Source organism: Nicotiana tabacum, chromosome 5, assembly GCF_000715075.1.
Source record: "Nicotiana tabacum cultivar K326 chromosome 5, ASM71507v2, whole genome shotgun sequence".
Classification (NCBI taxonomy): Eukaryota; Viridiplantae; Streptophyta; class Magnoliopsida; order Solanales; family Solanaceae; genus Nicotiana; species Nicotiana tabacum.
Genome location: NC_134084.1, coordinates 123,159,073 through 123,176,907, shown reverse-complemented (window position 1 = coordinate 123,176,907; position 17,835 = coordinate 123,159,073). Strand labels below are relative to the sequence as shown.

Genomic DNA, 17,835 nt, shown 5'->3' with positions numbered 1-17,835 from the left:
GAGGTGTTTGACCAAGCTTTTGGAAGGAAAAAAAGTGTTTTTGAGGAGAAGCAGAAACAGTTTTGGAGAAGCAGAAAAAAGTAGTTTCTCTCCAAAAGCACTTTTGAGAAAAATACACTTAGAAGCAGTTTTTTAAAACTTGGCTAAACACTAATTGTTGCTCACAAGTGCTTTTCAAACTAATTAGCCAAACACAAACTGTTTCTAACCAAAAGTACTTTTGAGAAAAGCACTTTTAAAAAAATACTTCTCAAAATAAGCTGATTTTTGCCGTTTAGCCAAACGGGATATTAGTATATTGAAACAAAATTCATGAAAAAATAATTAATGCACACATAGGAAGTACTAATTAAACACCTAAATAAGCTGACACATGTAAGACTATAAAGAAAATAAAATTACTTATTGTCTGCCAATTAAAATAAACTTTGATAAGGCTTTAATTGTTTGCACTTTATCAGCCATTAGAATCACTAGTTACTACTTAACAGTATTTATAATCGCCATCATCTGCTAACACTACCGCAAACATTCACCCTCCGATCACTATCACTGCAGAGGCGGATTCCGGGCAAAAATGATACTTTTAGCAAGTAAAAAAGTTTTTAATGTTGGCTGGTCTATTTTTGAAAGAATAAAAAAACAAAAAAATTCACACGGGTGTTGTTTTGTGAAAAAAACAAAGTGAAGCTAAAAAATATATAAGGGGATTCAAACCCTCGCCACATATTCAGGAATACAACCTTAGTTGGTTCCTCCGTTTGCCACTGGACCAGAAGTTGTGGGGTGTGTGGAATGGTGGTCTGGTGTAAAATACCTTGGGAAGAGAAGAAGGGTTTGGCCTCAAAACTAGTACCAAGCTCAAAAGCATTATCAGATCTAAAACTTTGAACTGAAGCGTGGAATTGTGTGATTATCATAGAAGTAAAAGCTTTAATAACAGATAAAACATTACCCTTTCATGAGAGGAGATGAGTCCAGATAACTCTTGTAAAATCATCTACTAAAGTCAAGAAATATCTAAAACCATCATAGGTATTAGTGTTGTAGTGTCCCCAAATGTCAATGTGTACTAATTGGAAAGGAGCCGATGTGTGGATGGAGCTATCAGGGAATGGTAATCTTTGTTGCCGAGCCATAGGACAAATAGAGCAAATAAAAGATTGTTTAGAATAAACCTTGCTAGAAACAAATGGAATAGACTTCATTCTAGTAAAAGGTATGTGGCCTAGTCTCTGGTGCCAAAACAGAATCAATTTTATTGATACTAGAATTTGAATTACAATGGGGAGTAAAGGGAAGAGGTGTTACAGGATTAGGTGCATAAGTAGAAACATTACAAGAGTGATTAGTAAAAACAAGAAAAGAAGATGCAGTAAAAACAAAAAATATTGCTAGCAGCAGATGGGACTGACAGAGATGGTGAAGCAGTATCATCAAGGTGGAAAAAAAAACAGACCATTAGTAGCTTTACCAATTTCCAATGGCCTCTTCAGAGAAGGGCCCTGTAAATAGCAAGTAGCAATGGTGAGTATTGCAAGACAATTAAGTTGAAGAAGGAGTTGATATACTGAGATCAAGTTAAATTGAAAAGAATGCACAAGAAGAACATTATGCAAGGTTATGTCAGCCCTAAGGTGTAAAGAGCCAGTTGAAACAACCTTGACTTTATATCCATTAGGAAGAGTGATTAAAAATGGCTAAGGTAATGGTTTTAAATTGTGAAGAAACTGTTTATGAGGTGTCATGTGGTTAGTAGCCCCAGAATCTAAAATCCAACTATCATCACTTAACTGAGAAGATGCACAAACATGAAAATTAATAGAATTAACCACAGAACTTTTCAACAAATCTACAAAATTAGCAAAGCCAAAAGTTTCTCTAGAAGAACTATTATTGTTGGTACCAGGAGAAATATTTGCTTGCTGTAGAAAAGAGATAAGATGTTAATATTGCTTCTGGCTTAAACCATGAGTAGATGAAGTCCCAGGTTGGGAAAGGGGAGCTTGAACTGAAGATTCAATGGATGAAGTGTTAGCATAAACACATGGGGCAGACCTTTTAGACCGTGTGAACTTGAAATCAGGAGAGAATCCATGCAGCTTGTAGCACTTCTCAATGGTATGCCCTGACTTTTTACAATACTTGCATGAAACCCCCACACCTTGCCCGGGATTTCTTAACTCAAACTGAACCCTTTGATTAAAACTTTTCTGATTATCAGAAGGTGTAGAAGATGCAGAGAAAGAGACTGACTCATTGGAGAAGCATGGTATGTGAGAAGATTCCCTCTGTTTCTCATCATGTTGTAACATAGAATAAGCTCCACTAATAGTAGGGAGTGGAGACATCATAAGAATGTTACTCTTAATTGTAGAGTAAGATTCATTAAGGCCAGCTAAGAACCAAAAGAGCTTGAGTTCTTCAATGAATTTGGGTAAAGCACCACAAGAACAAACAGGATCCACATATGCAGTACTCATTTCATCCCAAAGACTTAACAACCTAGTAAAATAAGATGCAATATCTAAAGTCCCTTGAGAGATAGTTCCAATTTCCCTCTGAATCTGGATGAATTTAGACCCATTAGACTGTCCAAATCTTTTATTTATATCTAACCAGATTTTCCTAGCAGTGTTGTACTTCAATACACTGGTAGCAATATCCGTAGAGAGAGAATTGGTGATCCAAGCGATCACCATATCATTGCACCTTTCTCAAAAGGGATAATAAGGAGAATCTACTGAAGGTTTATCATGCCGACCATTAATCAGGCCCAATTTATTTTTGGCAGACAGAGAAACAAGCATACTTTTCCTCCATGCAACAAAACCAGTACCATCAAACGGAGGAGAAACTAAATGAGTACCAGGACTATCCGACAGATGAACATAGAAAGGGTGAGAAGGATCTAGACTAAAAGTAGCAAAACCCTCAGATGAAATGGACGAAGACGTAGTGTCAGCATCTATGGTCATGATAGCAGCTAGTATTTCTAAAATCAAATGATATTTCTAAGAAAATTTCAAACCAGAATGATGTATATACAGTAACAAATAAGAGTGATAGTGGATGATACCGCTCTTCTTCTGAAATAGTGAGAACCTGTCGAGACTTTGAGATCCAGTCAAAAGTCCATGAATAAACTTAGAAAAGCTTCATCTTTAAAGAAATGGACCACAACATCCACATTAATATGTAAAACCCCAAATTTTGGAATATTAGGGTTTGTACATGAAACCGAAACTTGTAAAACTAAGGTCGAGGGTAACATCGCTCGACTCGAATAAGAGAGTTGATAGCGATCCTCGGCTCTGATACCATATCAAGTGAAGAAAAGCTCGGTTATTGTACAAAACTCCATTATCATAGAAGAAGAAATGAGAGACGAAGAGAGAGAAAAATATCTGATCTTATTGAAATGAAAATGTCTTTCTTGTATTTGTTCCAGAAACATCTTTTTGTTTATATACTATTAGGAGTGGTAAAATGTGGCTAGCTATTACAAAAATGTGTCTATCACATGTAAGAGTATCATGTACAAATATGTTACTTCAACTATAATTGGGCTAATGGTTTATTGGGCTTGTACTGTCCAATATGATACAAATACAAGGTTCGGGTAAAAGTTGTTGCACCTAATATTGTAGATCCGCCCCTGACTATCCGTCTATCACCGTTAGGCATTATCATTATCAACTATCATAATTTTTTTTAGAAATTCATATCCAGATATTTTGATATTTATATATATTCAAGTTTCAACGTATAAATTTTAATAAAAAAATGGTGCTCGAGTCTAACAATTTTGGGATGTTCACACCCACGGAAAATGTATGTATCGTTCCACACGTCCAAAGCACCAAATTTGTGCATTTGGAAAACGAAGAACCAAAAGGAAGCAGGGCCAACAGTTCTAATGTTCTATCATTAAACTCAATTGACTCCTCTACCAACCATTTCTTTCCATCTTCCCTTTCTCAAAATAGGTTCAGCTCTAGGATTATTATTAACAAAATTAGCTAAAAGAGAACGAAACTTCGTTTAGATTTTGGGTACCTCCTTTTACTGTTCTTTTTATTATTTTCAATTCTACTGTTTTTGTGCAAATAATTAAATGAGCACTTATTAGAGTTCTTACTTTACACGATAATTTAAAAATAACTAGCAAGTTGTTTCTTGAGTTCTCCCATTCTTCGTTCTCGCCTGCTTTATAAACCTAATTATTTATTTATTTATTACGATAAGGAAAATTAGGTATACAATTTTTCCAATAAACATCTGTAAAAGTATAAGTTATTAATGTTGACAAGGGTACAAAAAATAAATTATTACTTAATGAAGAACTTACTTGTTTTGTAGTATACTTTGTAAAAACGACATATAACTATTAGTTGTAATGGGGTCATTTCATTAAATATAATCGAGATATTCTCATTTCCCAACTACTAATATCACATGTCTCTTCAAGACGTACTGAATATAATCTTCTTTTCATCAAATATGAATACATTATATATTTTACACTACTCTTTTGTATACTTAAAAGGAAAAAGGAAATTTAAAAAAAAAAAGGGGAGAAAAGGAAATACTTCAGACTACAAGGTTCTTGTACTTGCACTTCTTTCAATTATTGGGTCATTTTTTTAGGTATCATTCACTCTCCCAAATGTGCCTGTTTACTGTCTACCTTCTAATTACGGAAAAAATACAAAATATTTTGACCCAATAAATTTCTGAAGTCAAGTCTCTCATATAAACAAAAAAAAACAATAAAAGGCCAAGTGTTTATCCAGAAAAAATAAAAGAGGAAAAAGTCTTTATCATCAATAAATAAAAAGTTGTCGTCAAGCCTGTGGGAAAAGGAAGTTTGAATTCTACGTTGCATGTGCTCCATTTAATTACAAAATTGCTATTCAATTTAGGTTATTGTTTTCCATATTTTCTTGATCCCTCTAGGTCTTGTGAAGTAAATTGGTCTGTAATATAAAGAGAATTTTCATAAATCACTATAATTTAGAGCCTAGTAATAGAGTTGTCAATATGGGTTGGGTGGGGTTATATTAAATTAGTCCAATCTAGCCCACGTGGGCTTTAGCAATTGACGGGTTGGGCTAGGCTAGCCTACCATTTTAGTGGGCGTTATAATGGTCAGCCCACCCCAGACCTATGTGGGCCGTGGGCCCCCACGGGCTAGCCCATCATTTTTTAAAATATAATTCTATATATTTTTTTAAGTTCTAATCTGAAAAAAAAGAAGATAAATATTTAAAAGTTAAAAAATATCTTATTGAAATTTTTTTGCAAAACTTAATAACTTTTTATACGGTTCCAATATATCACAATAAATACTAAAAAGGTAAAAAAAAAAAAAAAAAAAAACAAGACTGTATTTCATTCACTACAAGTCAAAACTCAAAACAACCTATTCAAGAGAACGTCCATGACGCTTATGGATTATCCAACACATCATCTTCGTCAAACACAATTGGATCAGCTTGTGACAAGGTTGTGTTAACATCTTCACTTTTATCTACATCTATAATTCATGTGCAATATTAATTAGTTAAATATTAAGAATAATAAAATTTAAAAACTAATAATATTCAAATTCACATAAAAAAAATTATCAGTTTGAGTTTGGAAAAAGTCGTGCAGCCAATTTCAAGTAGTAAGAAGTGTTTGGACATTTCATAATGGATGCAACTTTTGTACTTTGTCAGAACACGCCTACCAATGCTAAATATTGATTCTGATGCTACAGGGCCAATATGAATACTAAGTACATCACGCGCCATCATTGAAAGATCGGGATATTTTCTAGAATGGTCCTTCCAATACATGACAACATCCATCTTTTGAAACTTCTCAGGATCAAGCTTTGGTTCCTCTAAGTAAAAAGATCCAATTCCGACATCCCATCACTAGAGCCAATATACTTTTTATATTTTATATATTCTAAATAAATACTTTATTAGGCCCATAGGCCGGCCCAACCTAACCCCAGTCAAGCCTCACGGGCCACGGGCTTACTCGGACCGGACTTAAAAGCATCATTTTTACATGGGCTCTAAAAATTTGAGCCCAACCTTGCTAAATCACGGGCTGTGTTGGGCTGACCCAATGGGCCAAGCCCATATTGACGGCTCTACCTAGTAAAAATAATTTGTCTAATTACCATTCATAGCTACTATTTAATTGTTACTAACTTGTATCACTTGTATTCAAATGCGTAACGAATAACTGTATTCGTTCGCACAACGAATACAACGTGTATCAGTTGTATTCATTCGCGCAATTGTATTCATTTGTGCAACGAATACAATATGTATCAACTGTAACCAACGCGAAATATAAGGGTATGTACACTGGATACAACTTATATCCAGTGTATTTGTTCGCGCAACGAATACAATTAAGGCGAATACAGAAATACAGAAGAATAAAATATTTTTGTTAAGAGTTGAACTCAAGAGCTTTGCTAACTAAACGGGCACTCTAACCAACTGAGCTACGAAAGCTCGTTTCTCTCTTGTTTCAGTTCAAAACAATTAACTCTTATTTCATGGATTTGCTATAAAGATTCAAATGTAGCTATGAATGATAAATTTGATGAAAGTATAGCTACGAATAGTAAATACAATATAAATATTTGATGTGTTGCGTAAATTTACTTAATAGAAATCATTCTTGTCAATGTCGTCATTTTAGTTCATTGTTTCTTCTTTTTGTTTGTTTAGATTTTTGAAATATGATTGCTCAATTTTTCAAATTTTTTACTTGTCTTGAGTGTTACAAATTTCTAGTTATCAAATAAGCACGGACATTCTAAAATAATTACATTGATCTCTTCTCAAGATTTTAGCCAATGTTTGTCCATTCTTAGCAACTATATACATATTTAGTAATTGGAAATATTTTTTGAAAATATGCAGATGAACGATTGGTCACATTGTTTTTTTAACTCTTATTCGTTTTAATTGCTTCACTGCTGCAAAATGTTATCCAAAGTTTGATTAATTCGTAGAACATTAGAAATAGTACAGCTAATCTTTTGAAATTAATATCCCACCTTGTTGCTTAATATTGAAAAATCTCCCTGAAAGTACACAAATCTTGAGTTCAAGTTTTATGTACTAGTCCAAATACTATTCTTATCTGATTATCAAACAAAATAAAATAATTGGGCACGTGTGCGCCAGCTTTGTCTGACATCCTCAGGGAAATTAGGTTGCATGGGCACCAGGCCATGCCTCACAACCTAACTTTCAAGCATTTGTCTCAATTTAAATCTTGGGCTCTTAATTGTTTCCTTAATTTAAGTAGTAGTAATAATTGTTTTCTTTTCGCCTTCGAAGTGATAATGGTTCTTGGTGTGAACGTTTACTGAGTTAAAACAAAATTCAGGAAACTGTTAGAAGAATAAAGAAATATATAAAATAGTAAAGAATCAGAAATATTCCGAGTCCACAATTTTCTTGTGCGTCCTTAAGGAATTTTAACCCCCTCACACGTTGCCAAGGTAATGGATTAAATCCTCCCAGGATAAAACGGAATAAACCTTCCTGCAACAGTGGCAATACAAACTGCAGGATACCAACGAACTTAAAGAACGGAGCAAAATCACACTTACGAATTTGAGAGAGAGAGACTGCGAATTAGGATGCAATATATTCAGAAAGAAAGAAGTTCTAGAGTTTTTTTCGTATATGGAAGATGCAGCCTTGCCTCAGAATTTATAGGCAAATATCAGAAGAGGTGTCTGGAAAGGTGCCTTTTCAGAAAATACGCGGCCTGCCGCGGTTCTATCGCGATCGCGGCCGAACCGCGGCCAGAGAGCTTCTCTGAATCTGACTGCCGCGATTCTACCGCGGTCGCGGCAGAACCGCGGCCAGCGAGGCCCTCTGAACGTTCAGCAGTGATTTGGCATTTAATTAATTATTAAATAATTAAATAAATTTTGTCCAAAAATAATCTTATCGATCATTTATCCAAATCCAAAGCCGAAGCCGAGCCGAGCGAGCGACGACGACGGCGCGAGGATTCATTCTCTTCAACTCCTTTTAAGAGCTTTAAGAAGTGAATCTATATGTAAGCACATAAATGTGATTGTCCCTCACCAATGAGGGACAAAGTGCAAGACAAAAGTTCACTTCTTCAAATTTTTATTTTCCCTCCATTTTATTTCCCTTCATTTCCAATTCACACTTCTTCTCTTTTAAAGCCCAATGGCTTAAAGTCCAACAATCCCCCACATGAATGGGAATGGCTGTATCAAGAAAGATCATAGATGAAAGCTATGTGATTTTGCAAGTAAGGATTAATTGCATCTGGATAAGTAGGTTTCCCTTTGAACTTTCCGTAGTGAACATATGTCGGATATACTCGGTCAATCGGTAGATTTGATATCTTTGAACCGTCGAACTTTTAGTGTATACCTAGACATCCATATGTCACACAACCAACCCTTAACCGTCTTTTGGTTCTCATTGTTGTGTTCGTTTTAGCCATGAACACCACCTGGTTTCATAAGTGCATAGAGAATTGGCCTTACAGAATTCTCATTGAAGCGACTTCTTTTTCATACTTACATAGGTGATTCCTAAACGTGTAATCCTTTAGATTGACATTATTTGATAAATACCTCATCAAACTTAGGTAATCATTAAAGAACGTGTAAAGTTCTATCCTTGTTACTGAACATTGTCTTCATCACGAGAATGGACCAAAGATTTTGTTTTGACAATGTTGAACCGGTCAATCACAACTTTGTTTGAGCTCCTTGAACCTAGATCTCGGAACATCCAAAATTTTAGGTAGAGTTACCGCCATGTTGACTTGTCCTCGGCCATAGTCCCATTCCCTTAGATGATTTCTCAACTCCCTCTCTAGTTAAGCCTTTTGTAAGTGGATCCGCAACATTATCCTTTGATCTTACATAATCAATAGTGATAATTCCACTAGAAAGTAGTTGTCTAATGGTATTATGTCTTCGTCGTATTTGACGAGACTTTCCGTTATACATAACGCTCCCTGCCCGTCCTATTGCAACCTCACTATCGCAATGTATGCAAATAGGAGCCAAAGGTTTTGGCCAGAACGGAATGTCTTCTAAAAAATTCTGAAGCCATTCAGCTTCTTCACCGGCTTTATCCAATGCTATAAACTCTGATTCCATTGTAGAGCGAGCGATACATGTCTGTTTGGAAGACTTCCAAGATACTGCTCCTCCACCAACAGTAAACACATATCCACTTGTGGACTTTGTTTCTGATGAGCCGGTTATCCAATTAGCATCACTATATCCTTCAATAACCGCAGGATATTTATTGTAGTACAAAGCGTAGTCTTGGGTATACTCCAAATATCCCAGAACTCGTTTCATAGCCACCCAGTGATGCTTGTTGGGATTACTTGTGAATCGACTAAGTTTACTTATTGCACAAGCTATATCGGGTCGTGTACAGTTCATGATGTACATTAGACTTCCCAACACACGAGCATACTCCAATTGAGACGTACTTTCGCCTTTATTCTTCATAAGATGATGGTTTAAGTCAATTGGAGTCCTTGCACTTCTAAATTCCAAGTGTTTGAATTTTTCAAGTACCATTTTCACGTAATGTGATTGAGACAAAGCTAGACCTTGAGGAGTCCTCTAGATTTTAATTCCTAGAATTACATCGGCAACTCCTAAGTCTTTCATATCAAATTTACTAGCAAGCATACGCTTAGTAGCTTGAATGTCGGCAATGTCTTTGCTCATTATTAGCATATCATCAACATATAAGCAAACAATGACTACATGATTTTGAACGTTCTTAATGTAAACACACTTATCACATTCATTAATCTTAAAACCATTTGACAACATTGTTTGGTCAAATTTCGCATGCCATTGTTTGGGTGCTTGTTTTAATCAATAAAGAGGCTTAACAAGTCTACACACCTTCTTTTCTTTTCCCGGAACCACAAACCCTTCAGGTTGGTTCATGTAAATTTCTTCCTCAAGATCACCATTTAAGAAGACTGTTTTTACATCCATTTGAAGACCATACAAGGCGGCTAACGCTATTAGCATCCGAATAGATGTAATTCTTGTTACCGGCGAGTATATGTCAAAATAGTCAAGACCTTCTCGCTGTCTAAATCCTTTGACAACAAGTCTTGCCTTGTATTTGTCAATAGTACCATCGTCTTTCATTTTCTTCTTGAAAATCCATTTAGAACCCAACGTTTTGTTACCCGAAGGAAGATTAACCAATTCCCAGGTATGGTTGCTCAATATGGATTCTATTTCACTATTGACAGCTTCTTTCCAATATTGTGCTTCTGAGGAAGACATTACTTCCTTGAAGGTACGAGGCTCATTTTCAAACAGAAAAGTCAGAAAATCTGGACCGAATGAAGTAGATATCCTTTGACGTTTACTTCTTCTTGGATTTTCTTCATTAGGCATACCATCTGTTATTTCCTCCCGAGGTCGTTTTGTCTTTTGGCAGGTCACTTCACTTTCCTTTTTATACGGATAAATAGTTTCAAAGAATTCAGCATTATCTGATTCTATTATCGTATTAATGTGAATCTCAGGATTTTCTGATTTATGAACCAGAAAACGATATGCCTTGCTATTGGTTACATATCCAATAAACACACAATCAACCGTTTTTGGACCTATCTTAACTCTTTTAGGTTTAGGAACTTGTACCTTAGCTAAACACCCCCACACTTTGAAGTATTTCAAGCTAGGCTTCCTTCCTTTCCACTTTTCATAAGGAATGGACTGTGTTTTACTATGAGGTACACGATTGATTATCCGGTTAGCTGTAAGTATAGCTTCCCCCCACAAGTTCGGTGGTAAGCCAGAACTTATTAGCAATGCATTCATCATCTCCTTCAATGTTCGATTCTTTCTCTCCGCAATTCCATTAGATTGTGGAGAGTAAGGAGCAGTTGTTTGGTGAATAATGCCATTTTCCAAACAAATTTCTTCAAAAGGAGATTCAAATTCGCCACCCCTATCACTTCTTATCATTTTGATCTTTTTGTTTAGTTGCGTTTCAACTTCACTCTTGTATTGCTTGAAAGCATTAATTGCCTCATCTTTACTATTAAGTAAATAAACATAACAGTATCTCGTGCTATCGTCAATAAAAGTAATAAAATACTTTTTCCCACCGCGAGATGGTGTTGACTTCATGTCGCAAATATCTGTGTGAATTAAGTCTAAAGGACTTGAATTCCTTTCAACGGACTTATAAGGATGCTTAGCATACTTTGATTCCACACATATTTGACATTTGGAATTAATGCAATCAAATTTTGGCAATACTTCTAGATTTATCATCTTCCGCAATGTTTTGAAGTTTACGTGACCTAAACGTGAATGCCATAAAGTGTTTGACTCAAGTAAGTAAGAAGAAACATTCACTTTATTGATAGGAACTGCTATTACATTTAGCTTAAAAAGGCCCTCATTTAGGTAACCTTTTCCTACATATATATCGTTCTTACTAAGTACAACACTATTAGAAACAAAAATACATTTGAATCCATTCTTGACAAGAAGTGAGGTAGACACAAGATTCTTGCGAATTTCTGGAACATGGAGGACTTGATTTAGAGTCACTATTTTTCGTCATCTTCAACGCAATCTTGCCAACTCCTTCAATTTTGGCCGTAGATGAATTTCCCATGAAGATTGTCTCGTCGGGTCCTGCGGGGGCATAAGAAGAAAATAACTCCTTGTTAGCACAAACATGGTGGGTGGCTCCAGATCTATCCACCATTCTTTTGGATTTCCTACCAAATTGCATTCAGACAACATGGCACATAAGTCCTCCATTTCATCTTCAACCATGTTAGCTTGATTCTTTTTCTTCTTATCATTCTTGGGCGCACGACAATCCACGACCTTATGCCCAGATCTTCCACAGTTGTGGCAATTACCCTTGAACTTTTTCCTGCTTGGGTAATTCTTTGGTCCGGAAGCCTTCTTCCTCTTCTTATTTTGTGGCGCCTCCTCAACAACGTTTGCCCCCATTATTGTCGAGTTTCCACGTGACTTCTTTTCAGCATTTTTGTTGTCTTCTTCTATCCTCAGACGAACAATCAAGTCTTCTAGTGTCATCTCCTTCCGCTTGTGTTTAAGATAGTTCTTAAAATCCTTCCACAACGGAGGTAACTTTTCAATGAAAGCAGCGACTTGAAAGGCCTCATTTATGACCATACCTTCAATAACAAATTCATAATTAATAATAAGATAAATCTTATTAATAAAATTATTGATTCGGGTCATACCTTCAGCAAGGAGGTCATGCACAATGACTTGTAATTCTTGGACTTGAGTTATGACGGACCTAGTGTCAATCATCTTGAAATCCAAAAACCTTGCAGCCACGAACTTCTTAAGTCCGGCATCCTCAGTCTTGTACTTCTTCTCTAGTGCATTCCATAATGCTTTTGAAGTTTCCATGACACTATAGACATTGTACAAGCCATCTTCCAAACAACTCAATATGTAGTTTTTGCACAAGAAATCAGAATGTTTCCATGCTTCAGTTACAACAAGTCGTTCATCATCCGGAGTATTTTCAGCCATGACCGGAGGATCCTCCTTGATGAAACGTTGCAAACTCAACGTAGTAAGATAGAAGATCATCTTCATTTGCCAACGTTTGAAGTCAATCCCGGAAAACTTTCCGAGTTTTTCTGCCGGTGCCATAGCATGAGCAGGAGTAGAACGGCTTGTAACAGCAGCAACCGTTCCCGCAACACTTCCATTAGTTTGGTTTTCATTCGTCATATTTCTGTAAAGTTGAAAACAATACAGAACTTGTTAATTAGTGAAGTTTTTGATATCTTCAAACTGAATACCAAACCAACCATACAACACGTAACAATGGTGAAGTTTTTACATACTTCAAACCCATACGTTTATTATTCCGGCAAAGTTTTTATGTACTTTAAACCGGACAGAAATAATTATAGGAGTAGAAAGCAACAAGGCTTTAGTCTCCAACAAAGTATAAAGAAAATAGTTTAATAATCAACACAGAAACGTTAGTAAAATAAAATTCCTTAAGCTTGTGAACGCTTACTGAGTTAAAACAAAATTCAGGAAACTGTTAGAAGAATAAAAAAATATATAAAATAGTAAAGAATCAGAAATATTCCGAGTCCACAATTTTCTTGTGCGTCCTTAAGGAATTTTAACCCCCTCACACGTTGCCAAGGTAATGGATTAAATCCTCCCAGGATAAAACGGAATAAACCTTCTTGCAACAGTGGCAATACAAACTGCAGGATACCAACGAACTCAAAGAACGGAGCAAAATCACACTTACGAATTTGAGAGAGAGAGACTGCGAATTAGGATGCAGTATATTCAGAAAGAAAGAAGTTCTAGAGTCTTTTTCGTATATGGAAGATGCAGCCTTGCCTCAGAATTTATAGGCAAATTTCAGAAGAGGTGTCTGGAAAGGTGAAAAACCGCGGCCAGAGAGCTTCTCTGAATCTGACTGCCGCGATTCTACCGCGGTCGCGGCAGAACCGCGGCCAGCGAGGCCCTCTGAATGTTCAGCAGTGATTTGGCATTTAATTAATTATTAAATAATTAAATAAATTTTGTCCAAAAATAATCTTATCGATCATTTGACAAATCCGAAGCCGAAGCCGAAGCCGAAGCCGAAGCCGAAGCCGAGCCGACCGAGCGACGACGACGACGCGAGGGTTCATTCTCTTCAACTCCTTTTAAGAGTTTTAAGAAGTGAATCTATATATAAGCACATAAATGTGATTGACCCTCACCAATGAGGGACAAAGTGCAAGACAAAAGTTCACTTCTTCAAATTTTCATTTTCCCTCCATTTCCAATTCACACTTCTTCTCTTTTAAAGTTCAATGGCTTAAAGTCCAACAATCCCCCATATAAAGGAACGAATCTAGCACAACTCTCAGGAAGTTCGAAGTTTCGTGTTTAGCTTAGTGGGCATTTGGACATAAGCCTTGTGAAATTCCAGAAAATAGTGAAATAAATTTTCAAGTGAAAATAGTATTTAAAAATTAGAGTTGTGTTTGGACATGGATATAATTTTGAGTTGTTTTTAAATTTTTTGAGTGATTTGAAGTAAAATTTTTGAAAAACAATATTTTGAAGTTTTTCAAATTTCCGAAATTCAACTTCAAGTAAATTTTTTGAAATTTTCACGGTCAAACAATGCTTCCGAAGAAAGTAAAAAAATTTCAAAAAAAATATTTTTTTTACGGCCAAATGGACCCTAATTTCATAAACAAGATCAAGTGTTTCGAAAAATGACTTCTGCCATATCAAAGTATATGTTTAAAGGTGTATTTGGTATGGAAATTGTTTTTCGAGAAATATTTCTTGAAATTGCTTTTAGAGTTCATTTGGATTAATTGATGAAAAGTATTTGATAAGTATGAAGTGTTGAAATGAATTTTATAAATTAACAATTTTGTGTTTAGATAAAAATGTTAAAATCGATGATAAGCAGTTGATCTGTTTGGTAAATAGTGCTGAAAAATATAATTTCTTTGATATGATCCTAAATATACCGAACTAAATGGAGCACATTAGCGATAATCTCGAATTGTCTGACGGGCCTTTGACTCGCCCTAAGTCAAAATGATTCAAGAAACGATATAACATTGTTAAGAGATTAGAGTAGTTTAGACACTGTCATGATATAATATATATATATATATATATATATATAGACATTTTGTTACGAAGTAAATGTTATGTGCAATGAAGAAAACACAAAACTGATTGAGAGCTAGGCATTTCCCCATGATATAACATTGTCAAGAGATTAGAACAATATAGATTTGAGCGTCACATCGAGTTTAATCGAAATTTATTATAATAACGAAGAATGAACCAATTGTTTGTGTTGAGTCTTTTAAAAATCTAATTTTATAATATTATAGTACAAAAAGGATTGTAATTTTGACATCTTCAGAAATGTAAAGGGAACTTCATTAGATGAATGAAATTCTTAAGGGGGTGATATTGAAATAAACATTCTTAAAATAGGGGGAAAAGTTTGGTTTTCGAAACTTTAGGACCCAAAACGAGTAAACAACAACCTTTCCGGTTGTATTCTTACAAGCCCCCGAACCAGACAGTCCCACACCGACCAGGAGCTGCATTTTTTCAACATTTATATTGCGAACTTTGGGGGCATTTGATAAAATTGGAATAAAATTGTTAACATTCCCAAAATGTTCTTTTTAAACTATTGAAATCTGAGGCTAAGAAAAATTGATAATTCTCTAACACGACCAAATGTTTAAATAAATTAGGACAGAATACAAAATTAGTCGGTCGAAATTAATTGTATTCGTTAGTCAAAAAAATATAAAATAAAAATAAACTATTTCTCAAGTATATTTTGGGCGATTTGCAGCCGTATTTTATTTTTATGCCACCTTTTAACCTATACACTATTTTTAAAAACTATTGATTTTGTTAACTAGCTAACAAAAAATTCGTAATAATATGATCATTATACCCCTTTCAAAACATATAAAAGGTGCATCAACAATACCCAGAATTAAATTTCAGATCTTCTTCATATCTCCTCCATCAGTCTGTCTCTCTTGAGATCGCCTCTCGCAAATCAGATTTGAACCAGATTCAAATTTCAAATTCAAAATTACAAAATACATTGTAAGTATTCAAATTCATCTTCAGAATTCAAAATAGTTTTTGAATTACATGTTTTCTGATTGATTGATTAAAGTTGTTTGACGAACTTCACTGATATGCCGAATTTGCATTCTAAATCTATTTGACGATGAATTCTAACATTCTAATCCGACAAATATGCAGAAACAAGCTGAAGTTATTTAGTTCATATCTAAAAAATTTAGCAAAACGAGCAGGCAAATAACACAACGAAGAAAAAATTATATTAAAACATTATATGAGTGTTTGAATATTTAAAACACCTATGCGCAAAAAACTTCGGCATAGGTGCCGAAGTTTTTTAGTTAATATTTAAAAACTTCAACAGGAGGAGCTGAAGTTTTTCTATTACACTGGGTAAAAAAAATAAAACATCAATTAAAATTTCATATTGCACAAAAAACTTCGGCATAGGTGCTGAAGTTTTTTAGTTAATATTTATAAACTTCAGCAGGAGAAGCTGAAGTTTTCCTATTACACTCTGTAAAAAAAATAAAACATCAATTAAAATTTCATATTGCACAAAAAACTTCGGCATAGGTGCTGAAGTTTTTTAGTTAATATTTAGAAACTTCAGTAGGAGGAGCTGAAGTTTTCCTCCTACACTGGGTAAAAAATAAAACATAAATTAAAATTTCATATTGCACAAAAAACTTCAGCACATGTGCTGAAGTTCTTTAGTTAATCTGTAAAAACTTCGGCTGATGGAGCTGAAGTTTTCCTCCCGCACTATGTATTTTATTATCATTTTTTGGAAAAACTTCATACCAAAAAATGCTTATGTCTTCAGGAATATGTAAAACATTTTTCATATAATATTTTGTATGCTGAAGTTTTTTTAGTTCGTCTGCTAAAAATGCTTAATATTTTGTTGTGCAATATGTAATTTTCGGATAAGTTTTTATTAATTGTTTTGTTATTTTCTAAGTTTAAAAAGAATTTTTAGTTCATGCTTGAAGTTTTCATCAAGCACTGTGTATTTTATTATGATTTTTTGAAAAAAACTTCATACCAAAAAATGCTTAATATTCGGATTAGTTTTTGTTAATTCCTGCTGAACTTATATAGTTCATTTTCTCTGCTATTTTTTGACTTTGAATAGAATTAGTATTAAAAAAATGCAGAAAAAACTTAAAACAAAAACTGAATATTTCATTAAACATCAAAAAAATAAATTAAACTACATAAATAACAAAATAAATATAAATAACAAAAAGAAAAACTAATCGTCCATATCATCATCATCATCATCGTCGTCGTCACTACCAGATGGACGAGCATCTTCATCAGCAAGATTATTAAATTGCATACATCACAAGCGTATCAAGCTTGTTGTTAATTTCTTCCAGCTCCCTGTCGTACTTGTGTATGAGCTCATCCAGTTCCAGCTCAAAAGCCTCTATAATGTCTTGCTTGATTTCTTCCACTATTTGCCTGATGACAGCATCCATTTTTTCCTTTTTGTATTTTATTATGTGTGCTAAAATATATGTGTTTGAGTGAATAAACTCACAAGGAATAGCGTGCTTATATAGGGAAAAAAACTTCTGCATGGTATATAAAAAGGCAAAGAAGAATTTAAAACGTTGTCTAATGAAAAGCGTGCATGAATGTATGAATGTAATTATTACACTAACACATACCCCCAACGCAATATAATTATTACTTTAATTGTGTAGGTTACTCTTGTATACTATGCAATTAATGCTGAAACTTGCTCAAGTTTGTTGAATTCATTTGCTAAAACTTCAGCCCAATGTGCTGAAGTTATTTAGTTCATTTCTAAAATCTTCAGCACCTAATGAGCTGAAATTGTTTTCCCTGCATTCATGAATCCCTGTCATACAACTTTTTCAAAAAAACTTCAGCTGATATGCTGAAGTTATTAAGCTTATTTCTAAAAACTTCTACACTTAATAAGCTGAAGTTTTCTGTGCAACATTCATTAATTATGTCATACATCTTTTTTCAGAAAAATTCAGTAGAAGATGCCTAAGTGATTTAGTTCATTTGTAAAAATTTCAGCACAAACAACCTAAAAATTCTTCTATTCACTTTCCTAATACTTGCCACTAACATGAATCTGCAGGATGAGTTTAATTTGCGTTGTTATAACTTTCAAT

The 17,835-nt window shown here is 34.5% G+C and overlaps 2 protein-coding genes across 2 annotated transcripts; both read right to left on the bottom strand.

Annotated features, from left to right (window-relative positions):
• Positions 1-1,946: 1,946 nt before the first annotated feature.
• Positions 1,947-2,702, bottom strand: LOC107809725 (uncharacterized). Its single transcript, XM_016634394.1, has one exon. The coding sequence runs from the start codon at positions 2,700-2,702 to the stop codon at positions 1,947-1,949; it is 756 nt and encodes a 251-aa protein (XP_016489880.1).
• Positions 2,703-2,717: 15 nt separating this feature from the next.
• LOC142180941 (uncharacterized) lies at positions 2,718-17,163 on the bottom strand. The gene is made up of 4 exons (XM_075253046.1): positions 17,024-17,163; positions 12,301-12,809; positions 11,807-12,231; positions 2,718-3,014 (listed from the first exon to the last, which is right to left on the bottom strand). The coding sequence occupies exons 1-4, from the start codon at positions 17,161-17,163 to the stop codon at positions 2,718-2,720; spliced, it is 1,371 nt and encodes a 456-aa protein (XP_075109147.1).
• Between the last annotated feature and the right edge of the window lie 672 nt (positions 17,164-17,835).

What these genes read in the sequence shown, in the direction of transcription:
- LOC107809725 (XM_016634394.1), bottom strand. Translation starts at nt 2,702, where the DNA reads ATGGTGATCGCTTGGATCACCAATTCTCTCTCTACGGATATTGCTACC.
- LOC142180941 (XM_075253046.1), bottom strand. Translation starts at nt 17,163, where the DNA reads ATGGATGCTGTCATCAGGCAAATAGTGGAAGAAATCAAGCAAGACATT. An exon ending in GCATGACCTCCTTGCTGAAG is followed by an intron (nt 12,232 to 12,300) that starts GTATGACCCGAA and finishes TTGTTATTGAAG; the next exon opens with GTATGGTCATAAATGAGGCC. An exon ending in TGTTGTCTGAATGCAATTTG is followed by an intron (nt 3,015 to 11,806) that starts GTAGGAAATCCA and finishes AAATTTTCTTAG; the next exon opens with AAATATCATTTGATTTTAGA.